The 19,021-nt window shown below is 39.9% G+C and overlaps 1 protein-coding gene across 3 annotated transcripts in view; it reads right to left on the bottom strand.

The window, feature by feature from the left end:
• LOC115438612 (uncharacterized) overlaps positions 1–18,564 on the bottom strand; it is a 31,722-nt gene extending 13,158 nt beyond the window's left edge. The window contains exons 1-16 of one of the 3 annotated variants that reach the window (XM_030162338.1): positions 18,246–18,564; positions 14,913–14,987; positions 14,245–14,377; positions 13,745–13,872; positions 12,637–12,878; positions 12,416–12,489; positions 10,652–10,779; positions 10,332–10,576; positions 8,662–8,765; positions 8,086–8,216; positions 7,766–8,010; positions 7,428–7,531; positions 6,995–7,125; positions 6,673–6,917; positions 5,376–5,494; positions 5,079–5,193 (exon numbers count right to left, since the gene is read on the bottom strand). In XM_030162338.1, coding sequence (XP_030018198.1) covers positions 5,079–5,193; positions 5,376–5,494; positions 6,673–6,917; positions 6,995–7,125; positions 7,428–7,531; positions 7,766–8,010; positions 8,086–8,216; positions 8,662–8,765; positions 10,332–10,576; positions 10,652–10,779; positions 12,416–12,489; positions 12,637–12,878; positions 13,745–13,872; positions 14,245–14,377; positions 14,913–14,987; positions 18,246–18,492 — 2,466 coding nt within the window. In that variant the 5' untranslated portion in view covers positions 18,493–18,564. Of the gene's footprint in view, positions 1–701; positions 1,021–5,078; positions 5,194–5,375; positions 5,495–6,672; positions 6,918–6,994; positions 7,126–7,427; positions 7,532–7,765; positions 8,011–8,085; positions 8,217–8,661; positions 8,766–10,331; positions 10,577–10,651; positions 10,780–12,415; positions 12,490–12,636; positions 12,879–13,744; positions 13,873–14,244; positions 14,378–14,912; positions 14,988–18,245 lie in introns of those variants that run through there. The other 2 variants (XM_030162339.1, XM_030162342.1) reach the window with 2 other exon arrangements.
• Positions 18,565–19,021: the final 457 nt, after the last annotated feature.

Genomic DNA, 19,021 nt, shown 5'->3' with positions numbered 1-19,021 from the left:
TTTGAAAATAGTCTACCATATATAAATGATAACAAACTGTCACTAATGACCCGTTTACAATATCTATATCACTGATAAAGCAGCTGCTAAACACTCCGTCTCCCTTTTGCGTCCACTTTAGTCTTCCAATATGGCGGAGTATTTGTTTACGTCCGGTAGTGATGACGTCACTCGTAGAGTCTATGTGTTTTTTTCTCACTATTGTTTGAGCTCTTTTTCTATATGCCTCCCCCCTGGTATCTTTATGTTCCTATCTTCTGCAGTTATTATCTTTGTTATTGTACACAAAGAACTTAAACATAAAAAGCGTTCTGTTCCTGTTTTTAACTTAACTTCCGGTCAAGCAGCGTGGAACTGCGCTTCCGGTCAAATGAGGAATATGCTGCGCTTCCGGTCAAATGAGGAATATGACTGTAAGGCTGCTGTCCTCCAAAATGATTAATATCTCCCAAAATATTGCTCCTATCAACTTGCCGAGATATGTGATATGGAGATAGGACTATATTTGTAGGTTGTTGTGTTCTTCTTTTACTGGTCCGACCCACTTCAGATCAAACTGGGCTGAATGTGGAAGCTGAACTAAAGTGACTTTGATCCATGGAATAAATGTTTACATTCAGTGTTTGCTCCATCTGTCAGTGACTGAACACATGTTCCACAGTCCGTCTGAAGGCAGACTGCCTTGTTGTTGTTTCACTCACCTGTCCTCTCCAGTTTGACCTGGGGCTGCAGGAGGACCTCCAGCTGCCTCCTCTGCCGCTCCATCTCCTTCCTGAAGCCCGACGCCTCCTCCTCGTATCCGGCCACGGTTCTCTCCACCACCGCCAGGATCTCCCGGGCGGCGGTGCTCAGCCTGTCGGTGACTATTCCTCTGAGGATCTCCACCTTGGACATGGGACCCAGGCCGTCCACCGCCTCGGAGCCTCCGCCGCCGTTCATCCAGTACATGATCCCAGACTTTCACCTCCTTTCAGATGGAAACACCTCTGTCTGCACTCGCGCGCAAAGGATTTTCCGGATCCGGAATTTGGTGCAACTTTTACAAGAATCCGCCAAAAAACAGGAAATGAAGCCCACCATTTTTTTTGTTTTGTTTTGTTTTTTGGAGCCCACCATTTGTGTTTGACGTTTCCAGAGTCACTCACATTTTTCACTGACATAATTTTCCAAATACAGCTGTGATTTTTCCCCTTTTAAAATGTATTTTAACACAGACTACGTTACTGTTGAAGGTGTTAAACATGCGGCCCGGGGACCAAAACCGACCAGTGGGATGAAACTTAAACAGTACACTGAATATATCAACAGTCTAGGATGTGAAAATCATTTTAGTTCTGGTTCCATATACAGATAATTCCAATCTGAAGTGGGTCAGACCAGTTAAATAACAACATAATAACCTATAAATAATGACAAGTTTTGTCTTTGTTTTAGTGTAAAAGTAAAATTACATGAAAATATTTACATTTATAAATGATCCTTTCACAAAAATGTGAATAACTTGAACAAATATGAACCTGAAATGTCTGAAGAAAAACAAGTGTAATTTGATCAATATTCTGCCTGTTACTAAATGTCTTGTGTATTTGTACATCCACTGTGATCTATAAGTTAAAATGTACATGTGTAAATCATACATTGAGGCCTAATATTGTTAAAATTGCACTTTTATTTTTTAAGAAATTTCACATTTTTCATGTTATTGACATTATTTTAAAGGATGTTTTAGAAATGTAAACATTTTCATTATGTTATTTTACTTTTTTCACTTTAAAACATACAGAAAACTTTGGAGTTGTCATTATTTGTAAGTTATTATTATGTTTTATTTTACTGCCGTTCCACATGTAAAAATGTAGCTATTTCCTTTTACTAGTATTTTTAACCAGTTTGTAATGTATAATGGATTCTGGGGTTTGCATTAATATAGTTTTATGGACCACCTTTACTGACAGTTACATTTTTCATCTTAGTTTTAGTGTAAAAAATAGGCCCAAGGCTCCTGTGGTCCAATGGCGTATTTAAAGACATTAACTGACATTTGTTTGAACATTTGTTTGAGCTTTCAAGGTCAAAGGTCATGGCACCAAATGAAAGCCCATATGTGACTTTCTATCTATCGCCAATAGTAATTAAATCAATATCTTCAACTGTTTTCAAATTCTAGCACTTTGAAATGTGTCCCATTATAAACCAATGGGGGTTTTTAACATTTAAAAAAATCATGAAAAATTCAAAGATCAATATTTCTCAGTTATTTAAACCAACTTGGTACACCTTACCCCAAAGATGTTCCATAACAAATATCAAATCATTTTGACCAGCTGTTTTGGAGAAGAAGATTCTTGACCTGTCGGGCTGATAAAAAGTAAAATCACATGGAATTTTTTACATTTACAATCCATCCTTTCACAAAAAATGTGAATAACCTGAAAAAAATATGAACCTTAAACATGTTAATATATTTGTCATAATGTCTCAATATTCTGCCTGTTATTAGATATTTGTGTATTTGTAGATCCACTGTGATCTGGAAGTTGTAAAGCACATGCAGAAAAAATAAACTGAAGCACAATGTTAAAATTGGCCTTTTTTCCATCAAAACTTTCAGGTTGTTCATGTTATTCACATTTTTTTATCATGTAAATTGAGAAAAATTTGGAGTTGTCTTTATTTATAGGTTATTATTTTAATGGTCCAGCCCATTTGAGCCCTTATTTAACTCATGTCCATCTTGTTCCGTTTTCACTTGTTGAATCTTTTACAACACTCTTTTTTTATATACATCTCTTCTACATCATGTTTATCTTCTTGTGTCTTTGAGGTCACATCCATCTTGTTCTATCACTTTAGTTTTGTTGCATCTTTTGTCATTTCAGTCTTGTTACACCTTTTACAAGGTTTTGGATCCTGACCCTAATGTTGGTAACCACAGATGACTAAAAACCACATTCAGCTGATCTGTCAAAATCTAACTGCACCAACATTTAGTGTTGAGTTTCGTTGTAAATCAGACATCATTTCATTTGAAACGACTACTGAAAGTGTGTTTTCCTAAAATAAATAACTTTCCAGTTTACGAGGCATTAAAAATGAAAAAAATCATTTCACACCTTTATTTCTAATACATACTGCTCATGTACAAACAAATGACAAATCAAAAGGAGGATTACATTCTGACTTCAAAATACTGTGTAGCTACTCGGGGTGCAATGGTACACATCATACTGATCGGTACGCCCCTAGCAGTTCAATACGAACATGCATCACATTACGGCTCATTTGTCATTTTCAAATGACATTTCCGGACAACTCATGTTTATATCAGAGCTTTGCAAGAAGACTGACTTACAGAATTCTGCTGTCATTGGTTGGAGCCAGACAGAACCCCGGCTGTATGCTGCATCCTGCCTGTTTATTTATTTATTAGGATCCCCATTAGCTGCAGCCAATGCTGCCATGATTCTTCCTGGGGTCCAGTACATGCATAAAAGTATGCAATACATACATTACAAACTAGAAAGAAAAAACATGGCAATAGAAAACACAGAGCACACATGGTGCTGTTCTTCAAAAGTGAGTGATGTCATGGAAAAGTGTTTATCATTGCTATTTCCTTAGTAAGACATAATACATATTATTATGCCTGTTTGACTTAAATGGAACTCAGATCCAGTTCTGAGTAAGAGCTCATTTATGTTCTACGTTAAAGATGCAGACAGACAGATATAGACAGAGCGTTCTGTCTGTCCCTTGCGTACATTATGTAATTCTGTCCGTTTTGTGGGAGCTTGCGGCTCCGTGCCCAGACGGAGAATACAGAGCAGTATCAGGCGGAAGCAAAATTACAAATCCTACTACGGCCACACCAGGGTCTGCCACCGGGAACTGTGGAGGCTGTGTTGAGAAGAACTGCAATTCGTACTGAACCGTGGATAACCTGTACCGTTGCATCCCTATCCTACAGTTCAAAGTGTGTTTTCCTGGTGACTCTTCATGTGTGTTTTCAGACAGTGACCCTGGGTAAAGGCTTTGTCACATAGAGAACACTTGTATGGTCTCTCTCCGTTGTGCGTCCTCATGTGGACTTTCAGGTGTTCCTGGCGGGAAAACGCCTTTCCACAAACCCCGCAGGTGAACAGTTTGATGCCCTGGTGTATCCTCACGTGACTGTTTAGCTGACCCTTCCTTTTAAAGTGGCGTCCGCACTGGGAGCAGCCGTACGGCGCCTCACCCGTGTGCACCCGCAGGTGAACCTTCCGCTCACCATTTGAGATGAAGCGTCTGCTGCAGATGGGACAGGGAAACGGACGATCACCGCTGTGCGTTTTTAAGTGAGCCCTTAACAGGCTGTTTGTGGTGAAGGTTCTGCAGCAGACATCACACAAATATTTCTGGTCTCTGACTGTGTGGATCTTCTCATGTGACTTTAATGTGTTGGTGAGTTTGAAGCGTTTCCCACAAGTCTGACAACTGTAGGGTCTCTCTGATGAGTGCGTTGTCTTGTGTCGGGCCAAAGAGCGAAGGTCACACAGGGTTTTCCCACAGATGTTGCAGAGGAACCCGTCCTGACCCATGTGCTTTCTGCTGTGGAGTCGAAGCTGAGCCTTTAAACCAAACTCCTTGTGGCAGACGTCACATTTGTGTGGTTTGTCAGCCACGTGCATCCAGTGATGCACCGTCAGACTTTGCATGCTAGCGTACGTTTTGTTACAAACGTCACATTTGTAAGGCTTTGTCCCTGAGTGCCTGGTGATGTGGGATTTCAGGCCACTGATGGTCACGAAAGACTTCCCACAGAGTGAACACTTGTGGGTTTTCTTGTGTCTCTTGAGGTCTGTTTTTAAATCTTCCACATTTTGAAAGTGTTCTCCACACACTCCACACACACTCGGTGATTCATCAATGTGACTCCAGGCGTGTTTAATGAGACTTCCCTGTAGTCTGTACTTCATTCCACACACCTTACAGGGGGTTTCAACAGCCTCCAGTGAGGTCTGGGCTTGTCTGTTCTTCTGTGTCTGCAGCTGACGTTTAGGCTTCCAGTCAGCGTCATCATGTGTGTGCTCGGTTTTATCATCATCATCACTGTCAGAGTGTGACTGCAATACAACTTCATCTGCCTGATCAAATAACCCATGGTCCTTCTCTGGTCTCTCTGTGCTTATGTCCTCTTGTCTTGATGGTGATTTGCTTGAAAATAAAAGCAATAAACATGTCAGTTCAATAACATATTAGTAGAAAACCTGCAAATCACACTTAATGAGTCACTATTTCAATTTAAATTTAGTATCTCAGTAAAAACACTCACTGATCTGAGAGCTTTGACATGTATTTAAATAAAGTAAAGCAATACCGTTTTTTTTCTTGGTTACCTTAAACACAGCTCAGCTTCATCACTCATGGTTTGAGCAGCGGCAGCAGTAGGAGAATCACTGCTGGTTTTGTCATTTATCTCGGAAACGTGGAGCTCCTCCTCATCTTCCTCTCCTGTCTGTCACAAGACACATCAGGGTCCGATCAAGTGTGAACACGTGGACACAATTGGTGTTCAACAGTCTGTCATGTAAGCAGAGTAACTTATATGCATGCATTATACGTATTTGAGAAAGTATTTATAAGCACTTTAACATTATTTATTACAAAATTTGGGGAGATAAAAATTTTTAGGTGAAAAATGTCAAATTACTGCTCAGTAACACACATCAATTTTTTAAGCTTTACACAAACAATTAAAACATGCAATTCTCGACAGAAATTGATAACAAGTAGGACAAAACCTTTTAGATATTATGTTCAACTATGCTGAAAATGCATTGTGGAGTAAAATATTGAAAAGTCTCTGTTTTATTGACATGAGAATGTGGTAACACGTGAACAGGCTGCCATAGTAACACGTGGACGACTCTTTACCATTGTATGCATCACTCAAAATGTGTCAAAAGATCATTACTTTCTGTAAGTTTCACTCAAATATCTGAATTATAAGTAACTTGAAAATTTAGAATTGGTATTTTTGTGGTAACACGAGGACAGGGCCTTTTAAGCAACTCACATAAATATCAATAATATTCACAAAATAATGAAAATCTAATACTTGAAACTTAATCATCTATATAATCAACAAATTGAATAAATGTTCACATTTTTTAGATATAATTTTTTGCGTCAAATTCGAGCTATGGCTGTGGTGAAAAAAGTACAATACACAAAATCAGTTGTAACTTTTTTTCTACAAATGGTATTTTAAAAAGGATAACAGTTCCATAAAACAGAGATCTTTAGCTGTAAAATAAGCCCACTGGATAAATGATGTGTGCTAATTTACTTTTTCATGTTGATGTTCACTTTTGCTTGATCGGACCCATTTGTTTTGGGTTTTTTTTTTTCTAACGACAACACTTTCTAAAAAGAATATTTTCACCATTTAGCACAAAAAAAGTTCACATTTAAGTCACATAAAATACATAAAACGTGACCAATAATAACTAGTACATTTATGATTTGTGCATTTTTTTTTAGATTAGATATACTCTGTTGATCCCAAACTAGAAAATTGTAGTGCAGCAGCAGCAGCATGACAAACAGTAAAAACAGGACCAACTGACACAAAAGTACCACTGGGTCTTCATGGGTTAAGACTCACAGTCCTTTAAACTCCTCTGCACTGACCTTCAGTCGGATGTAGATGATGGTGGTCTGTAACCTACAGGGTTTCAGGCTCCTGCAGATCTCATCTGGAGTCATGGCCTTCACTTTAATAGGCATCAGCATTCTGCTCTTGTCTGATGTGAACAGGTCAAAACCTCTGTCGTCTCCGTCCATTTGAGGAAATGTGGACCGCAACATGAGCAGGAAGTCCGACTCCTGTAGGCCATGAGGACACCGGAGCTTCTGGATCTCCGACCTCACCAGCACTGACACACAAAACACCTGCAGTCACCACTGAACAACATTCAACAATGACGCTCTGTTGTTGTTCTTCTTCTTTTACCTTTCTTGGAGAGCGGATCAGGCTGAACTTCCTCCAGAAAACACAGTCTGAGTGTGTGATGGTTGGCGTTTTCGCTGAGCGGAGGTCGACCACGTGGCCTCCTCTTCTTTGGTAAACATTTAGAGAAAATCCTGGGTACGATTAACAGGAGAGAGAGTTTAATGAAAGATGAAGTGCTTTTCTAGTTTCTCTATATTTTTATTTTTCTGCCTGTCTTTTCTCTGCACTTGCTTGTATGTTGCTGCTGTTAACTGTGACATTTCCCCACAGTGGGATAAATAGTCTTATCTGAGTCACAATATTTGGACAGTTGGTCACATTTTGTCCAAGTATGTCATTATTTCATGTCTCATTTTGTGTTGAATCCACATCGACTTGATGCTATTTTGGTTCAAGTCCAATAAAACTAAGTGACAGTTTTGTTTTTCGTTACCGTAGCTCGTCGTCATCACTCTTCGTCCTCTCTCCAGTAGCAGATGGACCATCACTGCTGGTGTCGTCTATCTGTAAAAGGTGGCTCTCCTCTTCCTCTTTTGTCTGAAACAAGTCACAGTTTATATGAATCATTTTGCGACAAAGGATAATTTCATATATCTGAGAAGATTTGTACAGACTGAAAACATTAAAATCACTTTAAAAAACAAGAAAATGTTGAAATGATCAGAGCTGAAAGGAAAAAATAAGTCACTAAAATCACCCACTCAAAATGTGAAAACACACATGAACATGGGTGGATGATGAACGTGGTCCTTTAAACTCCTCTGCACTGACCTTCAGTCGGATGTAGATGATGGTGGTCTGTAACCTACAGGGTTTCAGACTACTGCAGATCTCATCTGGAGTCATGGCCTTCACTTTAACAGGTGTCAGCATTCGGCTCCTGTCTGACGTGAACAGGTCAAAACCTCTGTCGTCTCCGTCCAGCTGAGGAAACCTGGACCGCAACATGAGCAGGAAGTCCGACTCCTGGAGGCCGCGAGGACACCGGAGCTGCTGGACCGCCGACCTCACCAGCACTGACACACAAAACACCTGCAGTCACTACTGAACAACATTCAACGCACAACGCTCTGTTGTTGTTCTTCTTTTACCTTTCTTGGAGAGTGGATCGGGCTGGACTTCCTCCAGAAAACACAGTCTGAGTGTGTGATGGTTGGCGTTTTTACTCGCAAGAGGTCGACCACGCGGCCGCTTCATCTTTGCTAAACATTTAGGGAAAAGCCTGCGTACGATTCACAGGAGACAGAGTTTCATGAAAGATGAAGGCATCAGCCATAACACAGCAGGTACATGTGCAGCCACAATGTTAATACACAAAGAATATTTAATTTTAATTCTAATTGTATCATTCTACTTTTATATAAATATTTCTATCAATGCCAAATTTCTTATTTTTCTCTTTTCATTTTTCACTCGTTTGTGGTTTTTCTACCTGTCTTTTCTCTGCAATTGATTGCTGTATGTTGATGCTGTTAACTGTGACATTTCCTCACAGTGGGATAAATAAAGTCTTATCTTATTAGAGTCACAATATTTGGACAGTTGGTCACATTTTGTCCAAGTATCTCCTTATTTCATGTCTCATTTTGTGTTGAATCCACATCGACTTGATGCTATTTCGGTTCAAGTCCAATAAAACTAAGTGACCCAGTTTTGTTCTTCGTTACCGTAGCTCGTCGTCATCACTCTTCGTCCTCTCTCCGGTAGCAGATGGACAATCACTGCTGGTGTCGTCTATCTGTAAAAGGTGGCTCTCCTCTTCCTCTTTTGTCTGAAACAAGTCACAGTTTATGTGAATGAAAACATCATTTTATGATTAAGGATCATTTCATATATCTGAGAAGATTTGTACAGACTGAAAACATTAAAATCACTTCAAAAAACAAGACAGAAATGTTGAAATGATCAGAGCTGAAAGGAAAAAAAATCCTCAAAATGTTTAAATTTTTGTCTCCATGAAACTGGACTTAAAATGAGAACAATTTCTAAATTATTGTCTCAGTTTATTATCAACACAAATTATAGATCACAGTGGATTAAATACACAAAATTTTTAGTAACAGACAGAATATCATTAAAATTGCACATAATTTTCTTTAGACATTTCAGGTTGTTCATATTTTATTGTGAAAGGATAGCTTGGAAAAGTAAATATTTTCATACTGTAATGTTAGTTTTTTTTATATCAATCCAAGAAGAAAATCTGTAGTTGTTATTATTTATAGGTTATTATGAAATTATTTTTTTTATTCAAAGTGTTTTTTTTCTATACTGAGTCATCCAGAAAAGCATAATACAGTCATTGTTTTTGTTTTTTTAATACCCAAACCCATAGACATTCCCACCCTGTTGCACCATAAAAAATGATGAATGAAAATAATGAATAAACAAATAAATAAATAAGGAACACAGATATTAGTCACAGACTCGTATTATGATAGTATTATACATGAGATCCTATTGGTCTGTATGTGGAACGTGAACTAAAACCAGTTTAACATCCCTGACTGTTAATATCTTCAGTGTAATCTTTACACTTTGCAAATTCATCCAGCAGGCTGGACACCATAAGGAAGGGTGAGGGGGGTGTGTACACATCACAGGTGTCACTAAGGGTGTATTCACACAGGCGGACCAAGACCACCAAGAAGAGGTTTGTTTGGTCCTCTGTTTGGTCCTCTTCTAGGTGGTCTTGGTCTGCTTCCAAACAGACTCTGGGCCAGGTCACTTCTGGTGTGAATATAATTGGCCTTGAGCCAAAACAAATCAAGGACCCATACGGGTTTTTGTGCTTAAGGAGCCACTGTAGCCGCTGGAAGTAGCCGAGCCTCATGGGTAGTCAGAGCTAAAAGCAGCAGCCATGAACTGTGGACAGACGTGGAGCAATGAGGAGATGGAATGTGTCACTGACATTTGGTCAGATGCCCATTCTACCAAATTGGCTCCGATAGAGCTGTTCTTGACAGTTAACATTATTTTTGTAAATTTGTGCGTAAAAACAGAATACATATTCCAAAACTGCATGTAGGACCTTCACATTTGTTTTCATCAACACTGGCCAACTCCGATTCACCCTGACACCGACTTTTCTGTCCAATGCCAGTGCAGTTTATCACATGCGTTGAAAAGTTTGGTCCACTAGCAAAAAGTATAATGAGAATGTGATCAGACCCAAAAAAAAAAAAAAAATTAAGTCCACATTCGATCTGAATCACATAAGTATACCAAAGGACTTTCCAGGTGTGAATACACCCTAAAATCACCCACTCAAAATGTGAAAACACACATGAACATGGGTGGATGATGAACGTGGTCCTTTAAACTCCTCTGTACTGACCTTCAGTCGGATGTAGATCATGGTGGTCTGTAACCTACAGGGTTTCAGGCTCCTGCAGATCTCATCTGGAGTCATGGCCTTCACTTTAATAGGCATCAGCGTTCTGCTCCTGTCTGATGTGAACAGGTCAAAACCTCTGTCGTCTCCGTCCATTTGAGGAAATGTGGACCGCAACATGAGCAGGAAGTCCGACTCCTGGAGGCCATGAGGACACCGGAGCTGCTGGACCGCCGACCTCACCAGCACTGACACACAAAACACCTGCAGTCACTACTGAACAACATTCAACGCACGACGCTCTGTTGTTGTTCTTCTTTTACCTTTCTTGGAGAGCGGATCAGGCTGGACTTCCTCCAGAAAACACAGTTTCAGTGTGTGATGGTTGGCATTTTCGCTGAGCGGAGGTCGACCACGCGGCCTCTCAAGTAAACCTTCAGGAGATAAAACCCTGGAAACAAGAGTCAAGTACAGGGAATGGAATTAAACAAGTAAAAAGGTAGGCGGAGCTTACAAATACCCCCCTGCCTGGTCACACAACACCCTGCCCTCCTGCTCCTGATTCCCCTCCTACACAGGGATACATTTTGAGTCCTAACTTTCAGTCTTTTTGAAAAATGCATGGAAAATCCAAACATTACTTCATCAAACTGTGCACCTCCCCTAGTGATAAAGAACATGTGTGTGGAATCACAAAAGAATGGGGTGAACAGTGGGACATGGGATGGACAAAAATTTCAGACATAATTTTTGGTAAATCTATATACCTGATATATAGATACTACTACTAATATATATATATATATATATATATACACACACACACACACATATATATATACACAGAGGGTGGGGAAGCAAAATTTACAATGAACATTTAGTTGTTTTTTCTCAGCAGGCACTACATCAATTGTTTTGAAACCAAACATATATTGATGTCATAATCATACCTAACACTATTATCCATACCTTTTCAGAAACTTTTGCCCATATGAGTAATCAGGAAAGCAAACGTCAGAGTGTGTGATTTGCTGAATGCACTCATCACACCAAAGGAGATTTCAAAAATAGTTGGAGTGTCCATAAAGACTGTTTATAATGGAAAGAAGAGAATGACTATGAGCAAAACTATTAGGAGAAAGTCTGGAAGATACTATTAAAGAAGAATGGGAGAAGTTGTCACCCCAATATTTGAGGAACATTTGTGCAAGTTTCAGGAAGCGTGTGAAGGCAGTTATTGAGAAAGAAGGAGGACACACAGAATAAAAACATTTTCTATTACGTAAATTTTCTTGTGGCAAATAAATTCCCATGACTTTCAACAAACTAATTGGTCATACACTGTCTTTCAATCCCTGCCTCAAAATATTGTACATTTTGCTTCCCCACCTTGTTTATTTATTTATTTATTTTTATTATATGATCCTAAACTGGGGCTCCAGGCTTCAATGTTTTCTCAAACCCATGAATATTCAACCTAATGTTACTTCACCATCTTCACTCACTATATGATGTTTGCCAAATTTAGCTCGCTAGTTTATGTTAGCTGCAATTAGCTCACCAGCATTTAACTGAAACTGAAATTTAATTTAATAACTACTAAAATCAAATATAACATGCATAATGTGGATTATGTGCAGTAAATCATGCAATAATCCTCTACTCTTGCAATAATAATGCAATAGTTTAACATAAATTCACACTTTTTTATACACTTTAGAATTTTTTATAAACACACTGTTAATGCAATAAATATTGTGTCTATTCCTTTTTATTTATTTTATATTCTATTTTCTTATTTTACTTTTGTAAATTTTATATTTGCTCTATTTTTTTTTTTTTTTAACCAGTTTGTTGTACTGACTGGAGTAGCATTCCACTGAACACACAACGACAATAAAGGCTATTCTATTCTCTTCTATTCTATTCTATTCTATTCTATTTCCCAGAAACTGTAGTAAATTCTTTGGAACTTTCAGCAGTATTTTTGCAGATGCATAGTTTCTGGTAGCTTTTTTTTTAAATCATATTTAATTTTATAACATTATAGTCCAGAGGATAATCTGTCCTGTTGAAGGTTTATTCACCTGGTCCAGGGTCCACTCTGCTCGTCGTTTCTCTCCTGAATCTCTGCAGCGCTGCTCTGCTCATCTACAGCCGTCTGTCAAACAGTCACAAAAAAAGACCAGGATCAGAAAACTGAAGTGTGGTTTCTCAGCCTCCTCTCACAAACACATAAACCCAAACCCACTCACAGCTGAAAACCCCACCTGAACAAACCCAGACACCCTGAACACACTGAACTGACCCTGGGTCTGATGTAGAGGGCGGAGCTTCCTGCTCCGACTGAGCTCATGCGTCTGCAGATCTCCTCTGGTGTCAGAGTCTGGACTCTCAGAGGTTGAAGCCTCCTCGATCTGTCTGTCGTGAAGACGCCAAAGGGTTCGTGAACGTCCAGCTGAGGGAAGGTGGAGCTGAGCAGAGACAGGAAGTCTGCCTCCTGCAGGCCTGGAGGACACTGCAGGTCCTGAACCGGACACTTCTGGAACACTGACACAAACACAACAATCAGTCACTGTTGAGAATAGAATAGGTTTATTGTCATTGTACAATGGCTATACAACGAAACTGGGTAGAGCTTACCCTCTTCAGTGCCACAAAATAAAAGGATGAACAGCAAGAAATAAGACATCTAATAAAATTAAAACACCCAAAAATCAAACATCCAATAAATTCAGAACATCCAATAAAATCAAGCGTCCGACAAAAACAAACATCCAGTAAAATTAGGGGAAAAAAAACAGGAAATATGGTTTTAATTTTTATCTTTAATATATTTTTGCTGTCGGGGCTTTCTAGAAAAAGTGATGATTGTTTAATACTCCATAAACAACGTCATGTACACATGTGAAAAGTGTTTAGAAATGGTAGATTTCATGCACTTTGGCTCCAAAGGAGGATTCATGTTGATATTTTATTTATTTATTTAACCAGGTAGCTCAATTAAGAACCCATTCTCATTTACAACAACAACGACCAGGCCAAGAGGCAGCAGCATAGTAAGCAGATAAAACAGAACAAAACAAAACAAAAAAAGAAACAAGATACAAAGTCACATAACAAGCCACATTAGTACTAAAAGAGAATATTGACAATATTTACAGTGATCTATTTTTAAACAGAGTAGTTATCAGCAGTGAGAACGTATTAACAGATAATGCAGTTGTAGATGTACACACATGTATCATGTCCAGATGCACAAAAAAGCCTTTGGGTTCAAACTGTGAAAACAAGACATTTATTTACCAATACCTGACCCGTGCACCCAGGTTAGGGTTAGGGGACCTGTTCCTCTGTTTATTTAATGATGTTCTTGTTGTTTTCTGTTTTATCAATGTAGAGAAAAACAAACTGACCTGCTGTTGTGAGGACGTCGGTCTGTGAGTCCTCCAGAACGCAGATCCTCAGCTGTAGACCGTCCGGTTTTTCTCTGATTGTGGGTCTGCCACGTTTCCTCCTCTCAGAACCCAGTCTGGATGAAGACCTGGAGGATCCACATCCATGTAAATGAACAAGTCTATCAATGGCAAATAACCTTTACCTTATGTTTACAACAGTTGTCAGTAAACACCCCCCCACCCTCACATCACACCATGTGCAGCCGCAATGTCAATATGTCAATAATACTTAATTCTAATTCTACATTTATGTAAATATTTACAGAAATACTAAATTTCATATTTTTGTCTTTATATTTCTTTTTTTTTTACTTGTTTGTGGTTTTTCTGCCTGTCTTTTCTCTGCACTGGCTGGTTGGATGTTTCTGCTGTTAACTGTCAAATGTCCCCACAATCGGATAAATAAAGTCTCATCTCATCTTAATAATTAATCCTTTTCAGTCTTAAGCGTTCGTTACCGGTTTGATTTGATCTGATAATCGGGGTCCTTCCGATCTTCTCTTTGTTGCACCTTCCGTTGTTCTTCCTTTTCCTCTTCACCCTCACCCTCCTCTTCCTCATCATACCAGAGGAAGTCCAGGATCCCTGGATCTGAGCACAGAAAACGGTTTCTACAGGTTCACTCTGACACTAAGGCTACGTTCAGACAGCAGGTCTTAATGCACAATTCGGATTTTTTGGTGAAATTCCACATTAAATGCGACTTCTGTCAGTTTTGAGTATGAACTGAATGTGACCCTGAAGTGACCCACATGTGCAAAAGAGGTCCTGATGTAATACGTGACCACACAGGCACGCACTGTGTTTGCAGAAGTAACACTCCTGGGATGCAGCATTGTGATGTTTGTTGTATTTCAATAATGTAAAGGTCAGATAAATGCGACCTGGCCGTTTAGACTGAACTCACATTGCAAAATATCAGATACATATCAGGTTTAGGACCACATATGAAACTGGCCTGGGTCAGATTTGAAAAAAAAAAAAAAAAATCGGATTTGTGTTGTTCAAACTGTCTTTAACAGATCAGACACAGGTCACATATGGGCAAAAACAAAAATCTCATTTGGGCCACATTTGCCTGCAGTCCGAACGTAGCCTATGTCCAGCTCCTGGAGGATGCGTTTACCTGTCTGCTGAGTTTGCATCTCCTCATCATTCACATCCACCACAGCATCACAAGAATCAACGTCTGGGATAAAATCTGTGGATATTACATAAATAATGTTGAAATACATGTCTACAAAGCTTTGATTACATATTTTACTGCAATTTTAAGTAAAACCAAGGCTTTAGCATTTTTGTAAGGTGATCAAAACTACAAATGTATTTTTTTCACAGGTAAAAAAACATTAAAAAAAATCAAAACTAAAACATCAACACAGCACAGCACAGCTAATGCATGAGCCCATATTTAATACGACCACAGAGAAAAACCTGCCATAAGTTTCGTAACGTGCAGTTTTCATGGAACAGATCAATGCCTAATTAAAAGTCATATTCTCACTCGAGTAAATGATTAATATCAGTTTGTTGTAAGATTCGTCAGCAAGTGAATAAATGTTAAATTAGTAGCTTTTACATGGACATAGAGGAATTTCTATGATCATTCTGCTGCTATTTTTCAGACAGCATATGCATCAATCAATCATTTTGCAATCAAAGATAAAAATAAGGTTGCATTAGATCATAGAGCAGGTCAATATTTTATAGTAAGATGTGGTTTGGCTCAATCGTGTATTAAATCTACACTGTGTACATGATTATTATGCAAATGTCTTTATCTTGGATTCTTTAAATATTTAAATAGACATAAAATTCTAAGTGATCCCAATCAATTCCTTGTCAGTAAAGTGGGTCCCTGGTAAAAACATTAAATACCAAACATCAGAACAGCACAGCTAATGTATGAGCCCATATTTAGATTACATTGCATTAGGTCAGATGAGACTTATTGATCCCACAACAGGGAAATTCAATGGTCAAGGCAGCAACAGAATAAAGTGCAAGAAAAAATGTGGATACATAAAGATAGTGCAAAAAACAATACAAAAGAATAATAAAACTATACAGAATATAGACCCGGATGCATTCATGGCAATTACAGGAGATTTTAATCATGCCTCACTGGACAAAACTTTCAGTAACTTTCATCAGTGTGTCGACTGCCCCACCAGAAACAATACAACCCTGGCTCTCCTGTATGCTAATGCCATGGGTGCATGTACAGCCACAGACCTCCCCCACCTCGACAGATCAGACCACAACCTAGTCCTGTTTTCCCCTAAGTATGTCCCCCTGGTGAAAAGGCAGTCTGTTCACAGCAGGACGGTGAGGAGGTGGACAGAGGGGGCTGCTGATGCACTACAGGACTGCTTTGGGACAACAGACTGGGACATGCTCTGTGATCTGCTTGAAGGGATCTGGACCACATGACCGACGGCATCACAGAATATAGAAAATTCTGTGAAGACTCCACCATGCCAGCCCGGACCATGCACTGTTACCCCAACAACAAGCCAGGGATCACCAGTGACCTGAAAGCACTTCGAAACAAGAAGAAGAGGGCTTTCAGGTCTGGAGACGGAGGAGCCGAGGACATGTCAGGACAAGTACAGGAGGAAGCTGGAGGCCAAACTCCAGCAGAACAACGTGAGGGACGTGTGGACGGGGATGAAGCACATCACGGGGGGGGGGGGCAGACAGACATCAGGGAGCCTGGACAGAGCAAACCAGTTAAACCGGTTTTCAATAGGTTTAGCTCACCTACTGTCACCCCCCAACCCCCTCTGACTCCTACATACCCACACTGACCCACACACTCCAGCCCCTCCCCCCTCACTCTCTCAAGCAGCACCTCTCCCCATCCCCCTCCTCCTTTTCCACCTCCATTGAAGACAACAGCTCCCTCCCCCGTATGACGGTGACTACAGGCCAGGTTAGAAGACAGCTGGAAAAACTTCACCAACGGAAGGCTGCAGGTCCTGATGGCATCTCCCCCAGGATACTGAAGACCTGTGTCACCCAGCTGTCTTTAGTCCTGAAACACCTGTACAACCTGAGTCTGGAGAGAGTACCGGTGCTGTGGAAGACGTCCTGCCTGGTTCCAGTCCCCAAGAACTCAGCTCCATCTGATCTGGTCGACTACAGACCAGCGGCTCTCACCTCTCATGTCAGGGAGGTTCTGGAGCGACTGGCCTAAGCCCAGCTGAGGCCTCCGGTGAAGACGTTTTTAGACCCTCTGCAGTTTGCATATCAGCCTCACTGGACAGTTTGACACCGCGGTGGAGAGGAGGACACTTGAAAAACTGATCTCCATCCTTCACAATGATGAGCACCCTTCTCCACCACACACTGGACAGACAGCGGAGTATCTTTTCAAACAGCTGCAGCTCCACTGTTGAACGGACAGGTTCAGGAAAACTTTCCTGCCACATTCCATAAAACTGTACAATAAGCTCACCTCTGTCTGAGGTCTCTGCTCATAATTCCATGTGCACTTAAATGTCATTTTGCACACTCCTGGTTGGAATATTTCAACTTGTTTTGCACCTTACAGTTCTATTTCAGGACAATACAATTGCTTCTCAGCACATTACAGCCATTACCATGAATGTACCCAGAGCTTTTTATACTTCTAATTTATAGTGTACAGTTTATAGTGTTTGCTCTGATGTATATTTCTCTTTACTTATGTTTGCTGCGGTTCTATATTCTTACTGAATGTGTGCCATACTGCCACTACACTGTAATTTCCCAGGTTGGGATAAATAAAGTACATCTATCTATCTATCTATCTATCTATCTATACAACAATATATTTACATTAAGGCTGCAGAGGAAAATCTGCAATAAATTATGTAATGTGCAGTTTTCATGGAACAGATCAATGCTGAATTAAAAGTTATATCCTGATCATTTGTGTAAATGTTTTCAAATCAGTTTGTTACAAATGGCAGATTCATCAGTGACTGAATAAATGTTAAATCAGTAGGTTTTAAATGGACAAGTTTGGCTTTACTTTTTAGAAATGTAATGGAGTAGAAGTGTAAAGCAGCATAAACAGCAAATGTTGATGCTCTTAGACTTGTTTGTTTTACCTGCAAACCAGTATCAGCGAGAAAGAGAAGGAGAGAAAAACTGGCACAGAGTCACCTGAATTAACACACACATTATACAGCTGAGTGTAAATGATTAAATTCAGTATTTTCATAATGTAACTTCACTTTTTTCACCTTAAAATAGAAAACTTTGTATTATTATTTCTAGGTTGTTGTGTTCTTCTTTTACTGGTCCGACCCACTTCAGATCAAACTGGGCTGAATGTGGAAGCTGAACTAAAGTGACTTTGATTCACGGAATAAATGTTTACATTCAGTGTTTGCTCCATCTGTCAGTGACTGAACACATGTTCCACAGTCCGTCTGAAGGCAGACTGCCTTGTTGTTGTTGTTTCACTCACCTGTCCTCTCCAGTTTGACCTGGGGCTGCAGGAGGACCTCCAGCTGCCTCCTCTGCCGCTCCATCTCCTTCCTGAAGCCCGACGCCTCCTCCTCGTATCCGGCCACGGTTCTCTCCACCACCGCCAGGATCTCCCGGGCGGCGGTGCTCAGCCTGTCGGTGACTATTCCTCTGAGGATCTCCACCTTGGACATGGGACCCAGGCCGTCCACCGCCTCGGAGCCTCCGCCGCCGTTCATCCAGTACATGATCCCAGACTTTCACCTCCTTTCAGATGGAAACACCTCTGTCTGCACTCGCGCGCAAAGGCTTTTCCGGATCCGGAAATCGGTGCAAGTTAAAAAGAGTCCGCCGAGAAACAAGAAATGGAACCCACCATTTTATTTTATTTTATTTTATTTTTGTTTTTTGGAGCCCACCATTTGTGTTTGACGTTTCCAGAATCACTCACATTTTTCACTGACATAATTTTCCAAATACAGCTGTGATTTTTCCCCTTTTAAAATGTATTTTAACACAGACTACGTTACTGTTTAAGGTGTTAAACATGCGGCCCGGGGACCAAAACCGACCAGTGGGATGAAACTTAAACAGTACACTGAATATATCAGCAGTCTAGGATGTGAAAATCATTTTAGTTCTGGTTCCATATACAGATAATTCCAATCTGAAGTGGGTCAGACCAGTTAAATAACAACATAATAAGCTATAAATAATGACAAGTTTTGTCTTTGTTTTAGTGTAAAAGTTAAATTACATGAAAATATTTACATTTAC

This window comes from Sphaeramia orbicularis, chromosome 18 (genome assembly GCF_902148855.1).
Source record: "Sphaeramia orbicularis chromosome 18, fSphaOr1.1, whole genome shotgun sequence".
Taxonomy (NCBI): Eukaryota; Metazoa; Chordata; class Actinopteri; order Kurtiformes; family Apogonidae; genus Sphaeramia; species Sphaeramia orbicularis.
This window is presented reverse-complemented; position numbering and strand designations above follow the sequence as displayed.